At 35.9% G+C, this 27,161-nt stretch overlaps 1 protein-coding gene across 5 annotated transcripts in view; it reads right to left on the bottom strand.

The window, feature by feature from the left end:
• hyd (E3 ubiquitin-protein ligase hyd) overlaps positions 1-27,161 on the bottom strand; it is a 116,367-nt gene that overhangs the window by 78,666 nt on the left and 10,540 nt on the right. For all 5 annotated transcript variants that reach the window (XM_071596032.1, XM_071596034.1, XM_071596035.1 and 2 more), the window contains exons 3-14: positions 25,932-26,101; positions 24,979-25,175; positions 20,978-21,315; positions 20,495-20,646; positions 19,527-19,976; positions 14,123-14,233; positions 13,355-13,506; positions 8,131-8,242; positions 5,884-6,038; positions 5,630-5,770; positions 2,451-2,688; positions 439-561 (exon numbers count right to left, since the gene is read on the bottom strand). In XM_071596032.1, coding sequence (XP_071452133.1) covers positions 439-561; positions 2,451-2,688; positions 5,630-5,770; positions 5,884-6,038; positions 8,131-8,242; positions 13,355-13,506; positions 14,123-14,233; positions 19,527-19,976; positions 20,495-20,646; positions 20,978-21,315; positions 24,979-25,175; positions 25,932-26,101 — 2,339 coding nt within the window. The remainder of the gene's footprint in view (positions 1-438; positions 562-2,450; positions 2,689-5,629; positions 5,771-5,883; positions 6,039-8,130; positions 8,243-13,354; positions 13,507-14,122; positions 14,234-19,526; positions 19,977-20,494; positions 20,647-20,977; positions 21,316-24,978; positions 25,176-25,931; positions 26,102-27,161) is intronic.

The raw sequence follows: 27,161 nt of genomic DNA, 5'->3' as shown, positions 1-27,161 counted from the left end.
TGCAAAAATTCAAATAAAACTGGCTTTAGGCCAATTAAATTTCCAAAACAAAAATGTCAATAATATATCACTAGATTATTTAAAAAAGCCATTTCACATTCCCTCCCTTATTATAATTATCCATGCAATAGGTTGGAAAAACATCAAATAATGAATGAACGATAATTTAAAAGGTGGCCTGATCATCACAATGCCCATCATTAGACTCTTACACAAGTGTGAGAAAATAAGCTATTGCAAAATATATGATTCAAGTTTTAAAATTAGTTTAATTCTCATGCAGAAATTATGAAAAAAATGAGTATAAAAAAATAAGTGTAGCCATGTATTTAAAAAAAATGCACAAGCTTTAAAAAGAAAAATAATATGGCAATTTGAATGAACTGTAATCTTTATAAAGCTTAAGCAACACTAGATGAAAAAAATGAGCTAACTTACCTTGATCACCTTCCTTGTTTGAGGTGGGAGTACACATTGTAACACATGCATGGAAGATATTTCTGTTGCCATCACATCTTTCATTAAGAATGCTTGATAAAATCATTCCATTTGTTGCAGCTTCTATAATTAAAGCAAACAAAGAATTATAAGAACAATAAAGCCAAAGTAGTCAGATTCTCAACATGAAAATGCAATTTCCAAGTTCAGTTTAGTGCATACATCAGGACAGATAACAACACATATAGTATAATAAACTAAAAGGCTCTTGATAAGTCCCTAATCATCTTGCACCAGTTTCTCAAATTCGACGCTGTTTAACACATTCAATGGGAATGGGACATGATTTCAACTGAAGTCCTGATAACAGTATTGGTGGGAATTTACCATTATGGATGGGCTCAAACACTTTTACACTCATTCACTAGACTCCGAACTACATGTGGGGTTGATCAATTTGTGTTTCCAGTGACTATGGTGGATTTTGTTCTGCTCAATTGACTTTCATTAAGCCAATTATTTCGATGACTATAAAGAGTAACTTCTTTTCAGGCAAAAGAAATAACCTTAGAAATTTGTGGAGTGCTTGAGTTGAAGTTTGCGACTGATTAAATAATGAATTCTCTGTATTACGTGATTGGAATTCAAAACATTGAGGATTTAAATTTATCATCAAATTGTTAATTAACATTACAATGCAAATATTTCAGATTCTAAAAATCATTCACATTGTTGGGATTTGAACCCAGATCCCTCAACTTCTAGCCGAGTCTTTTAGTCAGTTAAGCCACCGAGACATCCCCTTACCTTCCAAAGTTTCTTAGAATCTATAAATAAACATTTTAAACTTTAAAAACCTCCTTTAACTGTAATGAAAATCAATGCCAACTAAAACATTAATGCCAATTAACTACTTATGTAAATATCTATTCCACAGGATACCATGAACTGAACGCACAGCATTGAAACTGCATTGACTGAACTGCATCCACAGCACTAAAAACATTTTTGCCAGGCCAGCATTCAAGCCATTCCGCGATTTTTTAAATATTATGAATTGTAAAAAAAACATGTTTTAATTAGTCAGTCAATTAATCTGTAAAATGTATCATTTAAGCTTTAATTAAAGAGCACTGTTTCACCACAAGTGAAAATAAAACAATGCCGTTTTTGGAAGCTACTGTCTCATGAATTAAAAGAAAAAAGGGTAAATTGATTTGCCCTAATGAATACCATGCAGAATAAATGCGAGGATACTATGGTTAAAAAGGACTATGGGCACATTTGGCTTCAAGTTACTCAGACATTTTTACAGGAATTTGATTTCTGTGATTATTCCATAATGGAAATGAAAAATTAGTATCTATGTGATTCCACAGAAAATTTATTCCGATACTCCCCGGGTTAGACGTTCAAAGTCACCTTCAGGTAACAACTCTTACAGACATCCATCCATATATACTGTAAGAGTTGTAACCTGATGATGATGTTGAACGTCAAAACCTAGGTTGTATTTAAAGAAATTTTCCGTGGAATCACAAAGTTACCAATTTTTCATTTCCAATATGAATCGATTACATAAATTTACACCTGAAACCATCAATTATTCCATAATATATTTAATTTGAACAGAATTATTCCACATTTAAATATAATTCATAGGTACTAGAGATTTTTCACAGCAAAAAGAAGAATTTAAAGCTGCCAGCGAGTAAGGACACATAAGAGTTGTTGAAAGAACTTCTAGGGTTCTATGCCGGAAGACCCCGGATAGGGCACCTTTACCCAGCCTGCACCACACCTTGACTCACATAGCCCATATTTGGTTACACTGTCTTCATGCTGCCCATTACATTTCTTCATATATTTCATCAGTTTAAGCTACTTAATCATCAATTCAGGTGTTTGATGCACTGGACATGACAAAGGCATTAACTAAATATAGGCCATCACTGTCCATGAAAAAGTTATCATTACCAAGAACAATTTCAAAGGATAATTAAAGCACTTACTTGCTTCCATGTCTAGGCCAGCCAGAACCTGTCTCACTCCTTCAAGATCACAACGCATTACTCTGGGCATGAGAACCTGTGTCTCTACAGCTAGCACTATGACTGCAACCTGTTGTTTCATTGATGAATTTTGAGAAACTGACTGGCTGGATGGAGGGATTGAAGATGATGAGGTAGCAGACGGCATTCCACTACCTCCACCAGATGATGAAGTAGATGCACATGATGCAGACGAACCCTGAATGGGACAACAGGCAAGAGGGATTAAGCATTTATCCTACTTCACTGGAATTGTATAACTAATACTATTACAGATACAACAGCAATCAAAAAAGTTTACCAATTTAATTTCAAACAAAAAAACTACCAATAATAATACACAATCCACAGGGGGATGAATTAGTTTCAAAATTTTTAATTATGCAGTACTAGTAAATAAAATATTACGTATTCTGGGAGCTACCTCGTGTTTCTGACATGAAATGCGATAAAACAAGGGCGTAGAAGAGCTTTCTGCAGATGGGGAAGATGGATTTGTTACAGTGAGCCACATACGCAACGCCATAAATCGCCAATAATAGGAATATCTTCATAAGAATGCTTTTTTTGGAGAGTTCTTGTTGCTCTTATCTCTAGGTGTGGAACTTCACCCCCGATACAGGTAGTGCGTGGAAATTATAAATCATTTTGGGGTATCTATATGACAAGATTTTCGTAAAATCCTCAGTAACCCCTCTTTTTGGCCAAAAGATGTGTTGGTAGATAATTTTTATTTTTTGAAGCCATGCCTGCAACCAACAACAAAAGGATAACCTGACATTCTAAGTTCTTGCACATAAACATTCAGTGCATATGGAATAAATTACTGGACCTCGAGGTTCTAGTAAATGAGTACAAACTCCATGAGATCTGCATCAACAAACAGCACACAAATATGGTTGTGTTTTGATTCTACTTTATAAATATTTTTCCCATATTCCAATTGCTTTCCCATACAAATTTCTAATTGAAGAACAATCATTGAAATCCCGAGTTGCCTGCTTCAAAATGTATACTACTGTTTTTTCAGCACTGTCTATTTATCGTTCGCTTAAGAGTGACTTTTGTGTTTCCTCATCAAACTAACAAAACTCTTGGAAATAACCCATAGGTCAATCCAAGACACTTACAAAATAATTACAGGTAACTTCAATTGTAATTTTATCAATGACTCTAAAGCTAAAAAGGAATTCATGGATTTACTAACGTTATTTAACATCTATGTTACCAACAGTGAATATACTATAGTGAGTGCTACCTCTCAAACTGTTTTAGATAATGTATTAACTAATATCGACCTTGAAATTGTGCAAACAAATACCACCAATGCCCAATTCTCAGATCACTACTGACTTCATTCTGCAATCGCTGTGTCCACATCCAACGAAAGTAAAAAAATACTACATAAGGTACTTCTATCATCAGATTATGATTGCCTTTTGTGACTCATTCAATTTCCATGAATGATCTGATTTTTTTCCCTTGAAGTCCTTTAACAAAAGCTTTGAATATTTCTATTTCACCAAACTACATTGCTTTTAAAATCTGTTTTCCCCTTGTCCTGAAGCATACGAAAAAGAAAAGCTCATCTGTAAATTACATTAGTCAGTGGATCTCTGATTAAATTTGTTGGCTTTCAAGTAAAATAATAGATTCAGCTGTGTATTAAAAAAGCAAATCAAATCCAGCTGACCATCAGGAATATTCAGTGCCCATAAAAGGTTATCGCCAAACCTTAGAGTGTGCCAAAAAATCTCTCAACAACCATCGACTTACCAATGCAGACAATACCAGGTATGCTCCAAAAGTATTGCAACTTTTATGTTTTTTCAAAAATTATTTATTTATTCATGAATATCTATTTTGTCCCTTTCAAAGTAATCCCCATTAGATATTATACACTTGAGCCAATGTTTTTTCCAATCCTCGAAGCACTTCAAAAAATCATTTCTTGTGATCTTGTTCAGCTCCTCCTTTAATGCAGTCTTTATCTCGTCAATTGTAGCGTGGCGTCATCCTTTCATGGGCCTCTTCAGTTTTAGGAACAAGAAAAAGTCACTGGGGGCCACATCTGGGGAATACGGTGGCTGCGGCATCATTAGTGTGTGAAAAAATTCACGCACAAGTAATGATGTGTGAGCAGAGGGGCGTTCTCATTGTGTAAAAGCCAATTTTTGTTCTTCCACAAATCCAGGCATTTGTGGTGGATTTCTTCGCGCAAACTACGCAATACTTGCAGGTAATATCTCTTATTTACCATTCTACCCTGTGGCAAGAACTCATGATGCACCACACCCCTGCAATCGAAGAATACTGTAAATAAACTTTCACATTCGACCGAACTTAGCGCTCTTTTTTCGGTCTTGGCTCTGCTGCAGCTTCCATTGGGATGATTGAGCTTTAGTTTCCAGGTCATAACCATAAACCCATGATTGGTCACCAGTCATGAGCAAATTTGTCCAACAGCTCATAAGCAATGTTAATGCGTTTCTGTTTTTGGTCGAAATTGAGCAATTTTGGTATGAATTTCGCGGCGACCCATGTAATGCCCATAGGTGAAAATTGAATGGGTAAAATCGAATCGAATATCGAATTGGTAAAAATCGAACGGCACGAGTCAATCGATATGTTTAGGTCCTCAGCAACTTCTCTAATGGTGATTCGACGATTGGCCAATACTATTTACTAGGTATACCTAATAATGTCACCCATGTGTTGAAACTGGTAGTATTATATTAAAATTTATTGTGTCAAAAAATACAGAGTTTATTTATTCAGTGATCGTGAATTTTCATATTGTAGAGCCTCAGACCATCGAATTCATTACATACTCCTTGCTTGAAGCCAAACAACTAAGAGACCAAAACATTTACATCGTAACATTCAACACCATGTCATAACGGTGAGTGAGCACATAATTTGGATGTCGACAACACTAACTACTGGCTACTCAACCTCAAAGCCTTTTCTGATTGATATAGCCTTAATTTCCATATATAACCATCAAAACATAAAAACCAAATTTTTCCATTGCTCTAGCACCACTAAGGTGAGGATGGGTATTTGCTGCTTGATTCTAAACTATACATTTGGTCTAGGTAACATTTTAATCCTGCTTTTCTATACGTCTGAAAACTTACCTGTAGAGTATGAGTTCCAACTCCAATACAACGAAGTGGAGGTAAATCTAACCAATGTGGATCTCGGATTGATTCAACACAGTCTTTGGCTAAAGGGTAGATTGCTCCATTTCCATCTCGAAGAATCAGGACAGATTCACTCTATAAAGTAAATTTACCAACACTTTATAACTCAAAATATGATAAGCAAATGAATTACTGCTATAAAACAAACCTTGAATCAGCTCAATGCAATCGGTAAGCCAGTTACTTACATCACCAGCACTAGTTAGACTGATGTTATGAGGATCTAAGCCAAGGAAAGAGCCACAATCAGATGGGAAAGGACTATCCTGGTCAGCTCTGCCAGTTCCTAAGTTGTACACAGTATAACTAATCTTCTGGTTTGTCTTAACCACAGCATGAATGCCTAGATGAAAAAAAAAGAAACAAGGTGAATGAAATGAAAAAGAACATTTCACTTCAAAAACATACCTGGACATGCAATGTATGAAAAATATTACTGATTGCTGAAAGCAAACCAGATACCTCCCAAATCTTGAATAATGGACCATTGTTGAAAGAAATTATTGACTTTATAGACACTAGATAAGGAATGGTGAATTGCTAAAATCCTGAAATGGATGCTAGAATGATTTATTTGAAAAGAAAATGTAGTAGTTTGCAATGTGAATGATAGGAGTTGAGAGCAACCAGTTCAATTGAAGTATATAATTTATTGTGTTAACAGCTTCATTACTGCAAACAGTTTCAATCAGAAAAGAGAAAATAGTTTTCACTAATCACAAGGGTGTGTGAAATAAAATCCAGGAAAATCTCAAATATATGCACACACTGAAAAGTACTTTTCTGTCCAGGAAGGTCCATTGCACTTACATTTTTGTTTCATGTTGTGGTATTGTTCCCAAACCTGTTCAATTATGATGATGATACCCATTCCAGTTTTTGAGTCTGCACCCTAGAATGTTTTGCTGAAGATCCTATCTAGCCTACTGATTTGGACTTCAATCTTCAAGTACACTAATAAAGATGGCTAGCACTTGTCTCACTGACCCTGTCTTCTAACACCAATTTCCTCCTCCCCAGAAGCAGGTAATCAGGAAAGGGCATTGTAAACAATGACAAGACATTCCAGGTTTTATTAATAGGGGCAGGGAACTTAAGTGTGCTTGTGACAGACTTATCCCCAGTTTTGATCCTTAATTCTCCATAATACATCCCTCTCCCTCATACAAGGCTAAACAATCAAGACTAATGACCTCCATCCCCTACACTGGGTGCATTTAGCATGTCTATATCTTCACACTCCAGTTTGTTTAAATGATGGAAATTGATGAATGTTTTCCAAATAATTTCTGTAGTTATTTTACTAAATGAATTTTCTTTTTGAACTCTCTTGACTTTCTAATTGAATATGCTACTCTTTCTGGATCAACCATGCTTTCTTTACTAGTTTTTAATGTAAGGTGGCCTAAATATCACTTAAACCAATCTATACGGTCAATCACTACTGCCAACATGATATGGACCAAAGACTAAGTGTAATTTGCAGTTACTTTTTGGGTGACTTTAATGTCATCAGCAGCTAGCCATTACAGGCACTGAAGTGTATGTGGAAGGGAGGAACTGCTCTTGCAGATGAAATCAATGGGTAATTTTAAACCAAATAATCAATGCTCCATGTGTGAAAAATCATGCATGCATATAAAAGGAGCTTGATTATTTTAAAATATCATGCATTACAATTATTTCATATGCAAGTGCAGCTCAACATTGATATTAAAAATCCATTCATGAGGTTAATAACTACTGTTCACAAAGCACCACTCAATAGAGGATTAGGAGTGTAATCAGCTATTTATCTTTCGTCATACCATAAAGAGTTGAAGCAAAGCAAAAAATGTTTCCAAATGCTCATATTTCTAAAAAATCTAATCACAAGGGTAGTCTGAAAAGTTTCTATTCTAACATATGAACAAGACTCCTTCAAATTTATTTTTCAACATCTTCCTCCTAAGTCAATACACTTTCTCCAGCGGTGCTTGTAACCATTATAACCCTTCCAAATACTAGTTGACATCTTTCTCCACAAATTAGGCATTTACGTATGCAATTACCTCCTCATCCCATGAAACACTCAAGTCCTCCAAGCAAACCTTTAAGGCCAGAATGCTCATCATTTGCCAAGCTGGTACGGTCATGTTTAAATTCAGATGCCCAAAATTTCATGGTTGTAACAGATGCTGCAGAGTCCCTGAACGTAGCATTTAACTCGTCTGTGATTTCCTTATGCATATTGCCTTTCACAAACAAATATTTAAGGATAGATTGATGCTGATCTTTTTCCATTTTCACAAAAACCCTGACAAAGACTCGCTGAAATAATAACTGAGTTTCTGAAATGTAGGTGAGTACCTTTCAATGCATGTTGCGATGGGAAACTTTTCAGACAACCCATCTATATGGTGAATGGAACACATTTATTTAAGAAAATTACAAACCTAAACCATCCACAGTAACTGCTAGGATCTGACCTCCCTCTGAAATATTCACCCTCCGAGGATTTCTTTGAAAGCAGTCTGGGACACGAGCGGTTGTTCCAGATTTGATGACCTGTAATACAAATTTCCAATTACCATTATTATTAAACATGACACATTGGATTGAGTGAAAAAATGGTTAGGAAATAAATTATTACATCAGCCAAGTAGAGAAACTAACATCTTAAATTTTGCTTTAGGAAATTTAACTGAGTGGCTAACACAGCGAAATTGAAAAAATATTTTAAGTGTCACACACATATTACATTGTTCATAAGTTAAAAAAATTAAGTCGAAAGTAATAACAACGTCGTACAAAAATTATTTCTGTAAAGCATTTTAGCTCTCATTTACACTTGGAACTAAACAACACTTCCCTGGAAAATAGACATTGGTTAAGAGTACTTAAAAACTGATCTTTATATTAAAGCCATCATCTAATATTACCAGGTGTATAAGCTTAAATCCGCTATGTTTTTAGCAGGGAAAAACGTTTTTTCATAGAAATGGAAAAAATTATTTACTAAAAATATTGCCCCTTGCTAGCTATATATTTTTCCCACCTTTCAGGCAATTTGTGGATACCACGCCAATAAAATTCCTTCTCCTTTGATGCAAACCATTCGTGAAGCCATTTTCGGACGAAGTATCGAAGTGCTGCTCAGTGAGCACGTGGCCCATCAACAAAAACATGGGGTAGTCAGAAGGTGCCAGGTCTGGCAAAAAAGCTGCATGGAGCAGCACCTCCCAGTTGATTGTTTCGAAATAGTTATGGACCATTATTGATCTATGGCATGGTGCGTTGTCATGGAAGAAAATCAGCTTATCATGTATCTGCTCATATTCTGGTCTTTTTTCATGCAGTGCATGATGCAATTTGATCAATTGTTGTGGTAACGATGGGCATTGACAATTTCACCAGGTTTCAACAGCTCATAGTCAATTACACCCTGCATATCCCACCAAACGCACAGCATCGTCTTCTATCCTTCCTATCCTTCGCTTCCGAAGCGATTAGGTCTTGCAGAGGATGCCGATGGTTGACCGGGATCAACCCACAATTTTTTGCATTAAGTATATCCACTTTTCATCGCCAGTGACAATCCGATGCAAGAACAACTTTCTTTTATGTCTGGCAAGCAAGATTTCTCATGTGTTTGACATCGTTCCATCAGCCTATCATTCAATTCATGTGGCACCCATTATCCAAACTTTTGAACCTTCCCATGGCACGTAGGCACATGGAAGAGGCTGGTTGAGTAACACCCAATTCCTGGGCAAGCATTTTTGCGATTGCATATTGTCTTCGCCCAAAAGAGCCTGCAATTGATGATCCTCAACCTTCCTAGCCCAATTTTCACGCTCCACATTGCTCAGGTCGAAATGGCCATCTTTAAAATGACGAAACCAATCTCTGCACCTTGTTTCCAATAAAGCACTGTCGCTCAAGAGCTTGACAAGCATTTAATGCGATTCCTTAGCCGATTTCTTCAAATTAAAGCAGAAAAGGAGAGCTTCTTGCATATACTCTTTTTTTGGGCAAGAAACTTGACATAATTGACATACGAAAAATTTAGTTTTGTATGAACTTGCGGATGATGTGCACAGATTATTTCGTTTACACATGTCAATTTCATAAAAACAAAAGAATGGTATGTCCATAGTAACTTAATAGTTTACTATTGCCATCTGTAAGTAAACATTGGATTTAAGCGTATACACCTGATAAAAAACTTATTTAAACTGTGGATGAAGGCTTCTCGGGTTTCGCACCAGGTCAGGTTGGGTAGCACCAACGTTTCGACAGCTAACTCCGCCATCGTCTTCAGGGTGAAGTGACATTGCCGGGATTGTGCCCAGTATTTATATGTTTGGCGTGGAGTCCGCTGTCTCGTGATAGGTCGAGACGCTTGTTCTCTCGATTCCGTGATCTTTTTGAGTACGGGTTTCCATGCGTTACTAATCTGGAATCCGTTGTCTCGATTTACCAGGTTCTTGTTCAATCTTATGTGGACTCTTTCTTTGACAATCCGGTCCCTGTCGCTGTCGAAATGTTGGTGCTACCCAACCTGACCTGGTGCGAAACCCGAGAAGCCTTCATCCACAGTATTTGCCAGGAAAGCCTCAGATCATTCTTTATTTAAACTGATTTAAGAAAACTTTAAAGATAGGTTCTTTCCTAAAAAATGTTTATCTAAAAAATGTATTTATTAGAAATGGAGTGAAACTGGAAATCTATATTTTTTAAGAGAAAAGTGAAAAAATAGGCCAAATAGAGGCATGTACAAAATTGAGTTTTGAGGGAAAAATATTTTAAGCATATTTCTGTTTTATAAATTAAATATTTGGCAGGATTACAAGAAAATAAATAATATAAACCATCTGTTTATACGATCAGGTGCAATAAATATAAACAAATAAGACCTAATGCTGGTCCCCAACCTTGCAGCCCCACTTAACGAGCACCTTGCATGAACTATAATTCGCATAATGAGCAAAAAATTGCTGTGAATGAGTGACATTTCTCATAATGAGTGATGAGAGAATTATTCCCATGTTGAGCAAGTGCTCCATCAGTTTGTGCTTGTGCACTCATTCAGAAAGTAACTTAGGGCCTAAAGCGCAAGCAGTGATATGAAAATTAAACTGCTGCTTTTTTACCATTCAGAAAAACCGTGAGCATTCAATGGAGTGCTAAGTCCAGAAGAGCAGGCTAAATGTGATTTGCTTTCCCTAGATGAATTTGAATTCCAAGTTGGATAATTCCACAATAGAAGAAAAGATGGAAAACAACTCGTGATCATTTACAATACATATACAATTTTCTTTGAATAAACCAAATGCATATTTTTTTACCAGGCAATGCATTATCATTTTTTACATTAATTTAAAATATGCGGCAGAATTAAAATTCGATTTGAAATTTCCGCCATTTCATACCACATGTAGAAGTCACCAATGGCACCCAAATAAGCTTGATGTATGTACTGGTAGTGCACAGAAAGAGTATGACCTAATACCAGTGTTATTTTATCAATATATTGCTTGCATACATTTAATATACAGTAACTACTGTAATTATTAAAAGTACATAAGAAACATTTAACTTATCTTATATGAAATTGTAAAGACTAGGTTTTTTAATGAAATTAATCAGCTTCAACAACTAGGTTTGTCCTCTTGAATATATGATAGATCCCCTGATGTCTAGCTTTCTGCACTAATTCCAGTATTAATCACATTCAGTGATTCAGTCTCTTTCAATCGAAGAGATGAGTAATTAGGGAATCTAACAACAGTAAAGCAGGGTTGTCATTAACCTGAAGTTTGGTTTGATTGGTAAGGGTAGAGCTCACATAATATTAAATACAACAAATTGATATTAACACATCAGGGTACAGAAGGGGGGCAGTTTCATTTCCTGTACAGCCTATTGCTTCCTAGAAAGATCTGGTATCTGAAAAATCACCCAGCTTGGGATGCCCAGAGGCATTAGCTGGAATTGAGCCAAGGCCATCCATCCCCCGAGTACCATTAAATTACTTGGTTTCGAACTCGACCAAAAATTGACTTGGGAGCCTCACATACTGGGCACACTTGGAAAATTGTCAAAGGCTGTGTATATGTTACGTAAACTCAAATATATTATTCCAAAAGAGTTCCTTATTCAGGTATACTATGCTTTATTTCATTGCCACATTGACTATGGTATTGTACTTTGGGGCCACTCACCTTCCACAAATATGTTATTTAAGATGCAAAAAAAGGCAGTCAGAATTATTTCCTTTTCACCCCCAAGAGAACATTGTAAACCTCTGTTCTGTAATTTGGGCATCATGACTCTGCATAGTCTGTATATCTATAAATGCCTATGTAATGTCAAGGAAAACCTTAGCTCTTTCGAGAAAAGGTCTAACTTCCATTCTCATAATACAAGGAACAGCGATACACTAGACATTCCCTATTGCAGATTAGCCAAGAACAGCAATTCTTTCAATATTCTAAAAATTCGTTTGTTTAATAGATTGCCCTCTGAGGCTAAAGTTGTGAGTGTGCCCAAGTTTAAGAAAGTTATCCGGAACTGGCTGACTAAAAAAGCATTCTACTCAGTAAATGAGTTTTTTGATTCAAAAATTGTGTGGTCCATGATAGACATACAATCATTTGTCTCACCAAATGTATTTTGACTGTAATATGTAATATTTGATTTGTAATATGTGTTTATGTAACCATAATCTCTAAACTATGTATCTCTACGACGAAGACTATTGCAAAACTATTTTGTTTAATGTCCAATAAAATTATTATTATTATTATTAAGTATCCTATAGCTCTACTCATTGGACTACCACGAGCCAAAGAGAATCACATAGAAACAAATTATGTGGCGTAATTTTAATATTGGTATCTTCAATTTCTCAAAGAAAAAGAGTTAAAGCATTTTCAGTGTGATTCCCTTTAGCCTTAATCTTCCAGCATTGATGATATGTCACTAACTTCTTCAAGAATTGACATTAAAAGACAGTGAAATCTCAAATTTATGGAGCCCAATATTCCGTAATCCTCAAATTAATGCAATATATGTAAAGGCCAGACAGTTCTCCGTATAAATCAATGCTATCAGAACTTTAAATTTACATTCCTAAAACCTGGAATATTTAAATAATATTTTTCATCAGATTCCATTAATATCAGCTGAGTTCTTTTGCTTCCATTATGAGGAATTGCTTCATAAAATTAGTTAATGCCAATAAATTTGATATTATTATGTAATACAACCAATTGGTAAAATGATCCTTGGAATAGTTCTCTGTTAGTGCTAAAATCTGTACTGCATTAAACAGAATGCTTTTCAGGCAGGGGTGTTTTTTAAATCACTTATCACTCTTACATTTATTTTAGACCTCAGTTGCATATTATTTCACTCTAATGTTGGTATACAGCTTTAAAAAGGCTTGAATGAAAACAAACTAGAAATTTGGGCACACAAGATAAAAAGTGCAGCATGATTAGTGGTAAAATGTTGAATATTTTCTATATAAAACATTGAAACAATAAGACATTTCTTAGCTGAATACTATTGATGCCTAAACTTAATTTTAGCAATCACCAAGGCGAGCAAGGAAATTATATTTCCATAATTGAGAGTTTATGACAAACAGTCAGTTATGAATTACTGAATTACCTGTAAGTCATCCTTTCTCATTAGTCTACAGTCCTGTAAAAGTGTTGCAGGGTCATCCTGGGTAAGAGAATTTTCCTTTCCATCCTTTGTTGTATCCTTATTGGATGGAAATCGTACAGCTGCATAATCTCCATCAACTTTCAAAACTCGACCTACAAAGTAATAAGTATCACTTTTTAGTAAACGATGATTAATGCATTTAAAAGACAGGTAGAGCATGTCACACATATAAGACTTCTATATAAAACACTGGGGAAGATGGACTTCCTAGATAGGATTTTAAGATTTGTCATGCACACACACTCATTACATGCTTGCCTGAGACATATACTAAAGTAATTTCAGGACGAGAAATAGTTTGATATGACTTTAGCCCACATCTGTTTAATACTGCAGAATAGGAAAGGACAGATGATTGTTGTTTATAATTGTATTATTAAACAAAATAAATGCAGGATTTTTACTGATTATCTACTTTTGATAATTAAGAAGGCACTTAAAAAAATATTTTCAATAAATGGTTTTGAGAAATCTTCATTTTATTTGCATGAAAATGGATGCAATTTTATGGCATATTCTGAATTTATGAATGGTAGTTGATACTGAAGAATGTCATGCACACAGTGTCATTATATGGAGGATCCATTAGTGAGGAATCTTGTCTCCAACCATCACAACTTGCCGAATTCATGAATACCTCACAAGGGAAGGGAGGTGGTATTCTAAGCATGAAGAACTTCATTAGTCAAAATTTATAAATGAACTCACCTACAGGAATGCTTTTCACATCTTCAACAAATACCACATCCTTCATTGCCCATTCTTCCTCATCTTTCTTCTCCATTTCCTCTCCTTTGACAGCTACTCTTTTCTGCCGCTCTGGAAAAAATTAATGTTTAATCAGTACATTGTTCAATCTTAATACAACTTACCACGAATCTGAACTATATTTAGGAAAATGTGCCCACTTGCCATGCTATAAAGGTTTCCTATAGCATTACATAATTTCTACAATAAAGCTAGTATTAGTCTGACCCATTGTATGTTCACAGGAGCCAGTTTGATCCCCTGTGAGTCATTATCATGACCATGCTTAATTATTATTAATTGTTAGCCTTCCACTTAAGGTAGGTTTTGGATGGACACAGACTAAACACTATTACATTTCTTAGCCTTGCTTAATAAGATACAACCTAAAATCCCAAACTAAAATAAACTGCTCTTTAATTTAGCATACATTCTACCTCTCTTAATTCTGTCTAACCATGCTTAATAGCTGAGATAATATTACAATTTTCTTCATGTAATTAAATAGGTCATTTGCAATGGCAAAGGAACAGGGGCCAAGCAGTGAGATATGAGCTGAGGGGGTAAGGGATGAGCAGGAAAGAGACAAAAACATGTAATATTGCAGTAAGATTAGAGTAAAGAGATAAAGTATGCCTTTTGATGATGAAAAAATAACTAAATGCCAATATTACAAAAACATCAGCAAGCAAACAAAATAGTTTACAATTTCCTGTGCAAGGTATTCCCCACATTAGTAATCAAGTTTTAGATGAGCAGTAGTAATTAAGGTTTTTATTGAAGTTGATGATGACATGGTCATTTTGCACCATTTGCAACCTAATTTTAAGAAAATATTTCAAGAGAAAATATTTGTGCTTATGGGAAGCGACTTAATCTTCAAAATGTAATCATGCTAACTACACAGAATTATCCTGGGCAGTTGCTTTAAAAATATATTATTCAGCTCAGGTGATTTGGATCATCAACCAAAAGCATTCTAGGCATCCCTTGATGTTTAGCCTCTTGTTCAAATCCTGGTATCCACCTAAACTCCATCAGAAGATGACAGATCATAAGAGGTCAGTCACACTGATCATGGCAAGGAGGCGTTTACTCTGCCAGGATGAGGCCAAGTTTATATGGGTAGTCTCTCTCATTCTCAGCCTTGAGAGGACTCTAATCCCTTTCAATACTCCTCACAGAAGATGGCCACACTGATCTTATGACGGAATTTCTGCTATTCTCATACAAAAGTTACTTCCCATTGTACTTCCTGTTTTAACTCATATCTTTAATTGGTCTATTTTAACTGAAACATATCCCTCCCTCTGGAAACGTGCCCTCGTCCGTCCCATCCCCAAAAAATCCACACCCACTAACATTGCTGAATACAGACCAATCAGCATCTTGCCTCCTTTATCAAAAGCATTCGAGAGACTCATTCACGAACAAATTTCAAAGTTTCTGAATGAAAATAACTTACTTGATCCTCTACAATCTGGCTTTCGGTCCTCTCACAGCACAGCTACCGCTCTCCTTAAAATAACAGATGACATCCGACTATCCATGGATCGCAAAGAGGTGACAATAATGACTCTCCTAGACTTTACCAAAGCCTTCGACTCTATTGACAAAGATATTCTCTTAGCAAAACTTCAAAACCTGAATTTTTCTTCCTCGTCTTTACTGTGGATTCGCTCATACCTAAGTAACCGATTCCAAAGTGTCACTACACCTAATTCATCCTCTAACTGGCTTCAAATACACAGGGGTGTTCCACAAGGATCCATTCTTGGACCTTTGCTTTTTTCCCTGTATATAAACGATATTAGTAAATGCATTTTAAATTGCAATCATCACCTTTATGCCGATGATTTACAAATATATCACCATTCCCGCCTTCAAGACCTACCTACAATTATAAACGAAATTAATGCAGATCTGGCTGCTTTGTCACTATGGGGAATAAAAAATTTATTGAAAATAAACCCAATCAAAAGTCAGTCCATCATAATTGGATACCATAAAATACATTCTAAAATAAGTATTGATAAACTACCACCACTAAAATTGCAAGGATCTATCATACCATACCTAAGGACAGTAAATAATTTAGGCTTAACCATAAATGAAACATTATCTTGGACTGATCATGCAATTGCTATCTGCAGAAAAATTAACTCATCCCTGCATTCACTGAAAAGGTTAAAGCACATTGCTCCCCCCTCCTTAAAGATGCTTCTTGTGTCCACTCTTCTCATACCCCACTTTGATTACTGTGATGTAGTATACCAAGACCTTTCAGGCGAACTAAAAACCAAACTCCAGAAGACCCATAATTCCTGTGTGCGGTTCATATGTGATCTTAGGAAGTACGATCATATTTCCGACTCATTTAATAAAATATCCTGGTTAAAGCTAGAAGGCCGCAGGCATTTACATATTCTTTCACTTCTCTACGGAATACTTTCAAAGCACACCCCTAATTATCTATACAAAAACTTCCTCTTCATCAACTCAATCCACAACAGAAATACCAGGGGTAATAACAAACTTCTTGTCCCACACCATCGCACGGAAATCTATCACAAATCTTTTCATGTTACAGCATGCCGTCTGTGGAACTCTCTCCCAGATGACATAAAAAACTCTTCATCAACAACAACATTTAGAAGAGCACTTCACAAGTTCATTTTCCTCAGGTACTTAACTTAACCAGTATCCCTCCGTCATTCCACTCAGCTGTTATACAGATCACTGTGTCTACTTTGTTTTTTACCCTGCTTTTTGTTTTGTCATCTCAAGCGGTAGGAGTTTGCGTAATTATTTTTAGAAACATCACGCTTCTCATTACTCCGCATGTGTTGTCAATGTATTTAATTTCTCCATTTCAATTTCAGTAACTTAATAATATGTATACTCTGTAAAAATGATTGTTACAATGTACATGTATCTTTCCTCTAATTAATAGGGTTTTCGCAGGTTTTTCACACCCCCCCTTCTCTTCGTGGGTGTTTTTCCTGCGTGGGTTTTTACTAGTTGAGCAATGCCACGCTCTCCCTAGCTTTTCCCACAAACCTCATTCTTTGCTCAGACTTTCCTCATTTTATTGTACTGTTGACTTCACTGTCATTTAATTTGAGTATATGTAGGTGTATTCTTAATTTATATATGTATATGTATGTATGTATGGGTGTGTATGTGCGTACTTATGTTTGTATTTATGTATGTGTATGAATGCATGTATGTATGTTTATGTGTGTATGTGTATGTGTGTGTGGATATGTATGTATATGTGTAGGTATGTGTATGAATATAGGTATGTATGTGTGTGTATGTGTATGTATGTGTGTGTCTATATATATGTATATACTGTTTTCTTTTCGATGTGCAAATCTGTGTTAATGAATTGATGTCTGTCTATATGTATTTATGTGTACATATGACTGTATTTATAAGTTTAATGGCTAATATAATATGTATATGACGATGGGTTAAATGGAAGAAGGGACCATTTGGTCTCAATTTCGCCCAAATAAAGACCACTATCTATCTATCTATCTATCTATCTTATCGGCTTCGCAGCACTAAGCTCTTGCCAGTTGTGTCATGCCAAGATTAGTTTCATCACCCTAAGTCTATGTTTCACAAGAGACTTTAAATCCTTAACTGATACCATGATTGATCCATCAGGCTTGCCACACCTGAAAGATTGCTTTGTTGGCCTTTCAATTCCCGGTCATTCCCAAATGCACAAAAATTTAACTTTCCCCTCCCAGCTTTGCTGTAACTCAGGGAAAAGGAAGATGGTGAACACTGCACACTTGCTGTGGGGTTAAAAACTGAGCACCCAAGAACTTTGTTTGACTCATCTTTCACCCTGTAAGCTTTATGTTGGCTACCTCCCCCTAGCCTAAAATTAATCAGAATCTCTCTCACATGGGTACTCTCACTAAAACAGTGCCCTTCACTGCCAACCCTTCCCCGCCCCAACTATAAAATTTGATTGTGATTACAGTGCAGATCCAACTTCTTTCCAGTCTCTTACCCTCTACCTAGAGTTCCAGATGTATATGTGAATACATAAACATTGCAATACATCTAAATACTTGCTAAATAATTATGCAGAAACATTTAAGATGGTAAATATACAGTAACACTCCTTATGTATACTTTCTCAGGGGCCTTGGAAAAATGTGTACAACTTCAGGGCCATGAAATTTGTAGGAATAGAAGAAATTGTCACTTTTGCCTTGAAACTCACTCATGTAAGCATGAAGAACTAACGTAGCAAACTTAAAAAGAGTATAATATATTATTCTTATCCCTTATTAGATCTTAAATGGGAAAATGTTTTTCTTCACCTTGTTTTTCTATCGTAATGTGAGGTAGATTTCATACAGAGTAGTAAATAAGATACACCAACTTTACAACAAGTGCAAAACTGAACTATGCACTTATACAGCACTGTGACAACCTTTTTTATGACTAACAAGGATTCAAATTGAAAATTCTTTTATGAAAAGAATAATTTTTAAGGAAAAATTTTTTAATTGGTTTTAACAATGCCATTCATACTCTTTAGAGATTGTACCATATCTCTGTTTTGAGACTTCTATGCTCTGTAATTTTAATATACATTCAACTCACCCTCAGGGGGCCGTTTGACTGAATTAAACATTTTACCCACAAATTATACTCTTACCCTATGTGCACTGAGCCACATCATGCCAAAATTAGGAGTAAATGGAGTTTAATTTCTGCCAATATAATGCCGCATGCACTATTCCACCACCTCCAAATTCTAAATTTAAATAATTCACATTACTGCCACTGCATGCCAACAAGATTAAATAGGTATGCTGTAAATGGCCATTAGTTAACAACCTAACTATTTAATCTTATTCCACATTGACATTAAACTGAACCAGTCTCACTTAGAATTAGATGTACCATTTATCCCAGCCATGCAAGGTGTCTTCTTGAAATTACTCAAAATGTCTAGTGACTACACTAAGTTGCAAATTTCCTCAATGAGTGGGAAGCATGAGCTAAATATTCATAAAAGTGAAAATTTAATGAAAATCTACAAGAAAGATTAAATTAGCGGGAAAATTGTAATTGAAATAATGTGCACTTGATTTTTAAGATACATTATATCAATAGGTATGTTGATGGGACCCTAAAATGGTGTTGTAAACACTGAGAAAACATTGATTGTAATAATACAAACTGGGCTTTACTGCATTTTTGAAATGGAAAACTGTAAAAAACTCCGATCACTATACACATCAGTTAAAGCATATTAGTTCAAACACACTATTATAAAGTGTAAGTGGCATGCTACCAATATTAACAATAATTATGCAATTTTTAAACTTACTGTGGGAAGCTGGGCTGGTAATGCTGCCAGTATCGCTGCAAGTGCTACTTGCAGGTGAAGGTGGAGGAGGCATATCCAATCTGTCAGCAGTCTCCTTGTTGCTCTTGCTATCAATCCCACCACTACTACTCCCAACGCTACTTGTGCCCAGGGTTGTTCCTGAAGATGAAGTGGCTCCACTGGACACGCCACTTCCAACTTTAGTTCCAGACGTGCCACTGCTGGTTCCAGGTCCTCGGCTGTTCTCAGGTGCTGAAGGTGGTGGTGCTGGCCATGCTGGAGGGGGAGGAGCTTGCTGGTATGCCTGGTACTGGCAATGCGTGTGAGAGGAACTCCCCTGAGAGGATGGTGGCTGCTGGGGTAGAACCCTGAATCGGCAAACATCAGTGAATTTCCACGCTGCATTGAGAAGTTGTCCAACCTTAGGTATTCCTCCAGAGATGGTAAAACCTGCAGACAAATGAACTCAAATGTTTACTCTAGTGATAGAGGTAAAATTCATAGAGCCAAACAAATGGGGGAAAACAATTACAGGCTTGAGTAATAACCAGCAGTGAAAATTTACCACTAACACTTAAGTGTTGTCTGTTTGTTGGATTACTGAAACTATGAAGTACTTCAATGATATCACAAAATATAAGTATTTTCAATGCAAGAAAAATAAAAAAATTCTAATTAACCAAAAATTTCTTCCTGATAACTTGTATATAAATATGTGTGAATTTGTATTTCATTATGATAAAAATACATTGACGACCATTTCTTGATCAGAGATACCTGAAAACTAAACAAACCATACATTAGAATAATGGATGATTCAATTAGCTAAATTTAAGGCTAAGATGAAATATTACACAAGCCATGTAAATAGTTTTTATATTTGGCACCACATGAAAAATTATGCATCATTTAGCATTCATAATTCAGCCTTAACACACAAACCAGGAGGAAATCAAGAAAATGTTTACCAATAGCTCCAGCTTGATACATTGGACTGCTCTTCATACAGACTTGACTCCCAGCAATAATATCAGCACTTTGAGAGGATGGGCGGTGCTTGCGTGTTTTAGCACTATATTTTTCCCAGAGTCGCTTTCTCTGGCCAAATGGAAGGACTCCCCTGGAAATATATAAATTGATTTCAGAACTGACAACAAAAAGAAAATACACAAGAACACCCAACAGTATCCTCATTCATGAGAGAAAAAGTTAACTAAGAGTAAATTGTATAATACATATTGATTTAATCAATCATTTTCCATGAAAAAATTCTCTCATTTAAATCATGAATACAAATTTCAGTGCAGATTGTGCCAAGCATGGTCATTTCATTACATAACTATAAATTCATTAATCTTCCAAATATATGACTAAAATGGAATCAAGAGTCTTAATCTTTATTATACTTTCTATCAAGAATTTACAAGTGATATTGACCAATCACTACTCACCACCAATACAAGGCTCCACTTTCAAGATGTGCAACAGTGTACAGTAGACAGGTATGGAGTGAGACAACACGATCTGAAACAAATTCAGGAAATACAGTGGCTGGGTGTTCAAGGCGGGGAGCAGTGGAAGATGATGCACTGGATGACGATGATGATGATGCTGCTGCATTCGGTTGGAAAAGGACAGCAGAGGCCGGGCTAAGAGCTTCATCCAGCCATGTTGCCACACGACCAGACTCAGTGCCTACAGAGCATCGCATTAACGTTGCAGACACCATGGACACTCGCTCCCCGAGCAAACCTAGAGGTAATGTCTTTGGGTGATGCACATTTGGATTCTGAAAAGAGAACAAAAGAGATGGTTGAAATAAAGAACAAAAAATAATTATGCAGCCACACAAATAAGAACCTGATACAGCATACACTCAAAGTAAACTCATTACAAAGGTTAAAATATGCAATTTTACAACAACATGAAGGAATTCACACTGACACTAAGGTCATTCAATACATTGGAAGATAAGACGAAAGTGACATAGTTTGAGCCATGTACACCATTGAACAGGAGAATTTGTTTCTCCCTAGCACTATTCATGATTACAACATAACAGTGAAAAAATGACATTTTTAACATATATAACCTATACAATGTCTTTCTCTAGGTTTTTTAGAATGGAGTATTATGTATATGAGTGGTGGAGGCAGAATTGGTGACATACTGTGGAAGGGGAGGCAACAGTTAATTATTCAGGCATTTAGAGAGGCAGAGTTTACAATTCAGGAGTGAAAAATGAACATTTTAACAAAAAATGAACTATTTAAACACAAAGTTCCCATCATCTGTTTTAGAGCTTAGTAGACATCATATCAAAATTGCTTCCTAGTTTATTCTGAGACCATATCAGTGTTTTTTATTAGGGGTAACCATGTTTTTTCCCCTGATAATGGCATGACGACAAACACTGCAATGACTTTTGGTATTCGTAATTGCAAGCTCCATGATGACTCTTCTCTCATGTCTGGCAAAGAATGATGCAACACATATTCCTTCATATATCATTTGACTTCAAGCTTTGCCATTCATTGTATTTTTTACATTAAGTCTCAGCAGTATGCTTTATTGAGGGTTTTAAGTAGATAAAGCGACACATGAATATTGCTTGAATTTATTGAAGACACTTTAACACTATGTCAGTTCTCAAATTTTGTTGGCTAGAGTATTTGTCTGAATATAAGCCTCCCTTTCTTGAAAAGTCATTGGTCATAAGAAGGGCACTGCGAAAAATAACCCTTAACTTCTGTGGTCTATTTCTAAGAAAGATAAGGAAATTAGGAATTAATCGGCAAAAATACACTATAGCCATTTAATTAATCCCTCTTTTGGATGTTTACTTTGATATTACCATTATGTCCAAGCAAAGAAAACCTTGCTCCATAAAAGCACATTGTAAAAAATACATGTCTACATTTTGAATATGAGTACAACCACCTAAAAACATTATGAATGAAGAATATGAAGCAGATAAATGCACAGGAAATAAGTGCTAAATTTGATATTACCATTAAATCCACATTAAATTGTAATACACATTAACAGATGGCTCAGCCAAAATAACTGTTGTGGCATATCCTGCAGTTTCTTGGAACTTAAGTACATAATGGGTATAACATGGGTGGGAAGACTAGTGTGACGTCCATCCTTCATGTCCCAATAGTTACATAAAACACCACGTTGAATATCAAATGAAAATGTCGGAAGCAGCTGAAAAATATGTGGGCAGAAAGAATGCCAAACTTTGGCAAACTGAGGTTCATTCACTTCTAAAAACTTTGGTGCTTTGCTGAGCATTTTGGGGTACCGACTAATAGCGAGCACAAAGAATTATACCTGTGCCTGGGAAATTGCATATTGACAATTTTGTACTAGACACCAATTTATTATGACATGCCCAGTTCTATGTAGTATATAATATTAGAAAAGATGACTGCCATTAGCAAAATTTCCTCATGGGATTTAGGTGCAGAATTAAGAGAAACTGTGGATGATGGAAGACTTTATGAGTCTGGATGGAAGTAGTTTGGGAGATAAGACCAAGCACTAGATTCATTTGAGGATCCTGTTACAAAGGATGTAAGAAAGAATATCAAGACAGGAAGTTCTGATGTGGTTACAATCCCTGGAGGAATGATAAGTCTGCTTTAACTCCTTGATAATTTGATAATCAAATCCTTTAATGGCAACTTATGCTGAGTGGATGCAGGGGGAGGAAAAAGAATACACTACATCAGGCAATATTAAGATACATAAGTAAGTTTATATAAGAGCACATACATACATAAGTTTTGGAATGAAATTCTTGAAAATATTGTTATCAAGATAAAAAATGTAGTTTAATTACCTCAACGGTACAGAGGATGCTAATGTTTGGATGGCCTCAAATGAAGGGGACACTTCCCTGTTTTCCATACAAAAATGATGTCATATGATAGTGAGCCAGCATATGGCCAAGCATAGAAGAATGCAAATAAAACATAAATAATGTACATTGAAGCACATTTTTGTGTGTTGTATTTTGAAACAATATGCTAATATATTTCTTAGAAAAAAAATACAATTTCATATTATTAAGTAAGTGAATTTAAAAATGCATTAAGCATTAGTAAAAGTTCATGCTGGTTAAATACTTCATTCACTTGTTTGGATATTGACATCGACAGAGAGGGACGAGGGATGGAAGAGAAGAAGTATAAATGAAACAAAACAAGGTAGGGAGTGTTGCAATATGACCTAAGTCAATTATATGTCAGTCCAATGCAGTCATACGAGAAGGGATTTGCCAAAAAATGCAACAATCAGTTCATAGTTTTCACCAACTGTGTAATGGCTTTGCTTTAATGGGGCATTATACATATGCGTTATTGTAAAAAATGCATTTGCATTCATTTATGGAGTATTTATAGGCATTTTTAAAGAGTTGGAGATGAGAAAATCATATCATGCCTTTTAAGCATGAACTACAATGACTAGTAGTGCAGAATTTTAAGACAGAGATAATAGTGATTACAACAAACTTCAAGAATGGATGAGACAGTTAAGCCAAAAAGGATGTTACAAGGCAAAACAGAAGCAACCAGGAAAGGAGGTAGACCTAGGCAGACATGATTTGATAATGTTTGCAGAGATCTCTTAATGGTAAAAGTTGGCAGGAGAAAGTGGGCCAATGGAGAGCCAAGGCAGAGTTTGCTGGGGGCAAAATCTCACTCCGAACTGTGGTGCCAAGGGGAAGGAAGAAAATTATTCATTTTTTTAACCAGTAAAATTTTCATACAAACCAAATATACTATATATTTCCCTTTGAATAAAATTATGAACAGTACAGCAGGATCCTTTATGAATTAAGAAAATGACAAATGTCAAGAGGGAATGAGTATCATGTGATGATATCACAGGATAATTTCAAACATATATTCAGCATTAATTAGGAATAGAACACATTACTTCTAATGAATGCGATTCGATTACTTAGCATCATATTTACACTTAATGGCTAATTTTCTTTCATACTCCTTATAAACCTAACTTGTAGGCAGTGTATTGATAGGAATGAGCTCTTACGGCTAGTAATATATAATAAATGTGAAACTCCAATAGCCGTAAACAGTTTACCTTTCCAAACAAAGTAAAAAATTTTACCCCTTTTACCTACCTCATTATCCTTTTTTACCTTTTACCCCTTCTTGACTTGTGGCGCTAGCCAACTAATTTCATTTTTACTTTGTTTAGAAAGGTAAACTGTTTACGGCTATTGGAGTTTCACATTTATTGTAGGCAGTGTGTTTTAAAACTTAACAAAAACCTTTTTTAAAAAGCAAGTTGCTGTCTTTTGATGCCCCACAAGATATCAGCACACATCAATGCTAATATCCAGAAAAGCTTATGTATGTTCAAGTTTCATACAATCTGAGCAAAGCAGGAATGCAAATCAAGCACATATTCTCACCTCTGGATGTCTGTACGGTTCTGCATCAGCCCATTTCCACTGGTGCACTTGCCCACTGACACTAACTGCAATCAGTTCACTGTGCAATGATGCTATCATTGAAAAACGAACAGGAGGTTCAAGTCGCTCTGGCCAAAACTCTAATTCATCGGACATCCACATTGGACTCTGTTGAGCCAATTCCTTCTTTTTACTTTCTGAAATGTAATCGAGGATAACAGTCATATTAAAACCCCCCCAAAAAATAAATTGAATAGCTGCCTGTACTCTTTTTTAAGATTTTGAATTTGAATGTGTGCATAGGACCTTTCCTTTTTCTTCCAATTAATTTTTCCACTCAAATTGGATGATGTCTACAGATTTTCTAATGCCATTTTCTCTGACAAATATATGATTTTCTATGACAAATATATTATTATCATCATTGTAAATGTGTCACCATATTTCATATTTCGTGGTGAAATAATAAACTAACAAAAAATAAATATTCAGTAAACATTTTAAATAACTACAATAAAAACATACTTCTAAACAAGAGTTACCATTGTTAACTTTTTGTAATTTGTATTTCCTCAATAAACTTAAAAATTGAGTTGTGCTGACAATATGAGAACAGCATTAAGTTTTACTACATAAACAAACCAATGAATAATCTACAGCACAGTAGCATCCATAACAACAATTAAACATCAGGTTATTTAACAGAAGGCATAAATGATCAAGAGTGGTGTGGCTGCTATCACCTCACTATATGGCACTTGCACAATTCATTCTGAACTGAAAATTGAGGCATGGCTATGCTAATGGAGCATATAAGGAGAATTGAGTAGCTTATCCCTGGGAGCCAGCCTTAGGAGGCAATGCCCTCATATCCTGTACATTGTGACATGGTCCCAGCACACCTTCATGGTCCTCAAATGAGGCCTGTTAATGAAATGAAAAACCTAACTGACCTGGGTCCTTCTCCACCCATGCTGAATCACGGAGGGCAGACTCCAGCCATCGACGAGGTCCAAAGTACTGACGATCACGCCACCTTGAGAAACTGTCCCTCTCTCGTTCCCTATCTCGTTCAGCTTCTCGGTCCCTCTCAGCAGGCCTCCGACTGCTTGAGCTGCCACGACTTTTTTCAAACATGAGCATATGATTACATAACACTCAAAATTAAGACTTCAATCAATTTTGAAGCCCCCTTATTAGACATAATAACATTTTACTTATACATCTACCAGCTATGTGAAAATATGGCTACAGCATTTGCTTGAGTATAAATTGAGAAATTTTAGGCGATTGATAATCCTTGAGTCACAAAATTAGACAACCACTTTGGGTCAACGATTAACATAAAATTAGGAAAATAGTAGTAGTGTTTATAGGGTTTATAGGGTGCATCGACAGCTACGGTCATTTTGCACCACTGTCAAGATAATTAGAACCCAAGTTCCATTTTATTAATAAATAAATACACAAATAAATAAGTAAATGAATAGATAATTGTTAAAAACAAAAGACATTAAAATTATAACACCCAAACTAAAGCTGCCTCACTAAACCAGTTTTCCTTAAAAAAGTTAAAACTTGATTTATACAGTCGGAGTCATCCCCTTAAAATATTACTTAAATCTCCCCTTATATTAAACCTTTCTCTGGCCCTTTGGTAATTGCTACATTGAGTCAGGATATGTTTTATCGTCTGGGGTTGGTCGCACTCATTGCAGCCATGCTGTTCTTTTACCTCTGTGAAGAGGTACGAGTCAGTGAAGGCAGAGTGCCCTATCCTCAGGCGTGTAATTGTGACCTCTTCCTACCGAATGTTCCAGATGGTAGAGGGCCATGTAGAACAACCGATTTTATGGTCCTAAGTTCATTGTTTTGCAAAGACCGTCACGCTTCTTTCCACTGGTTCAGGACCAAATTCTACGAGGCAGCCTTTAAGTCCTCCACAGGAACCAATGTGGAGTCGGTCTCGGGTTTGCCCAGGGCTTCCTTCGCTGCTTTGTCAGCTTTTTCATTGCCTGTTATTCCAACATGACCAGGAGTCCATAAAAGAGATACCCTGTTCCCCTTTCTCTGAAGGGACAAGAGGGTACAATGGATGCCTTGAACTATCGGGTGCAAAGATCGATATTGATTTTAGGGTGCTCAACGAGTCCGAACAGATTAGGAAAGACTTTCTTTTATTT

This window comes from Hetaerina americana, unplaced genomic scaffold (assembly GCF_022747635.1).
Source record: "Hetaerina americana unplaced genomic scaffold, ioHetAmer1.1.p SCAF_73, whole genome shotgun sequence".
NCBI classification, from domain to species: domain Eukaryota; kingdom Metazoa; phylum Arthropoda; class Insecta; order Odonata; family Calopterygidae; genus Hetaerina; species Hetaerina americana.
Note: the sequence above shows the minus strand (reverse complement) of the source record. Positions and strands in the feature narration are given on the sequence as shown.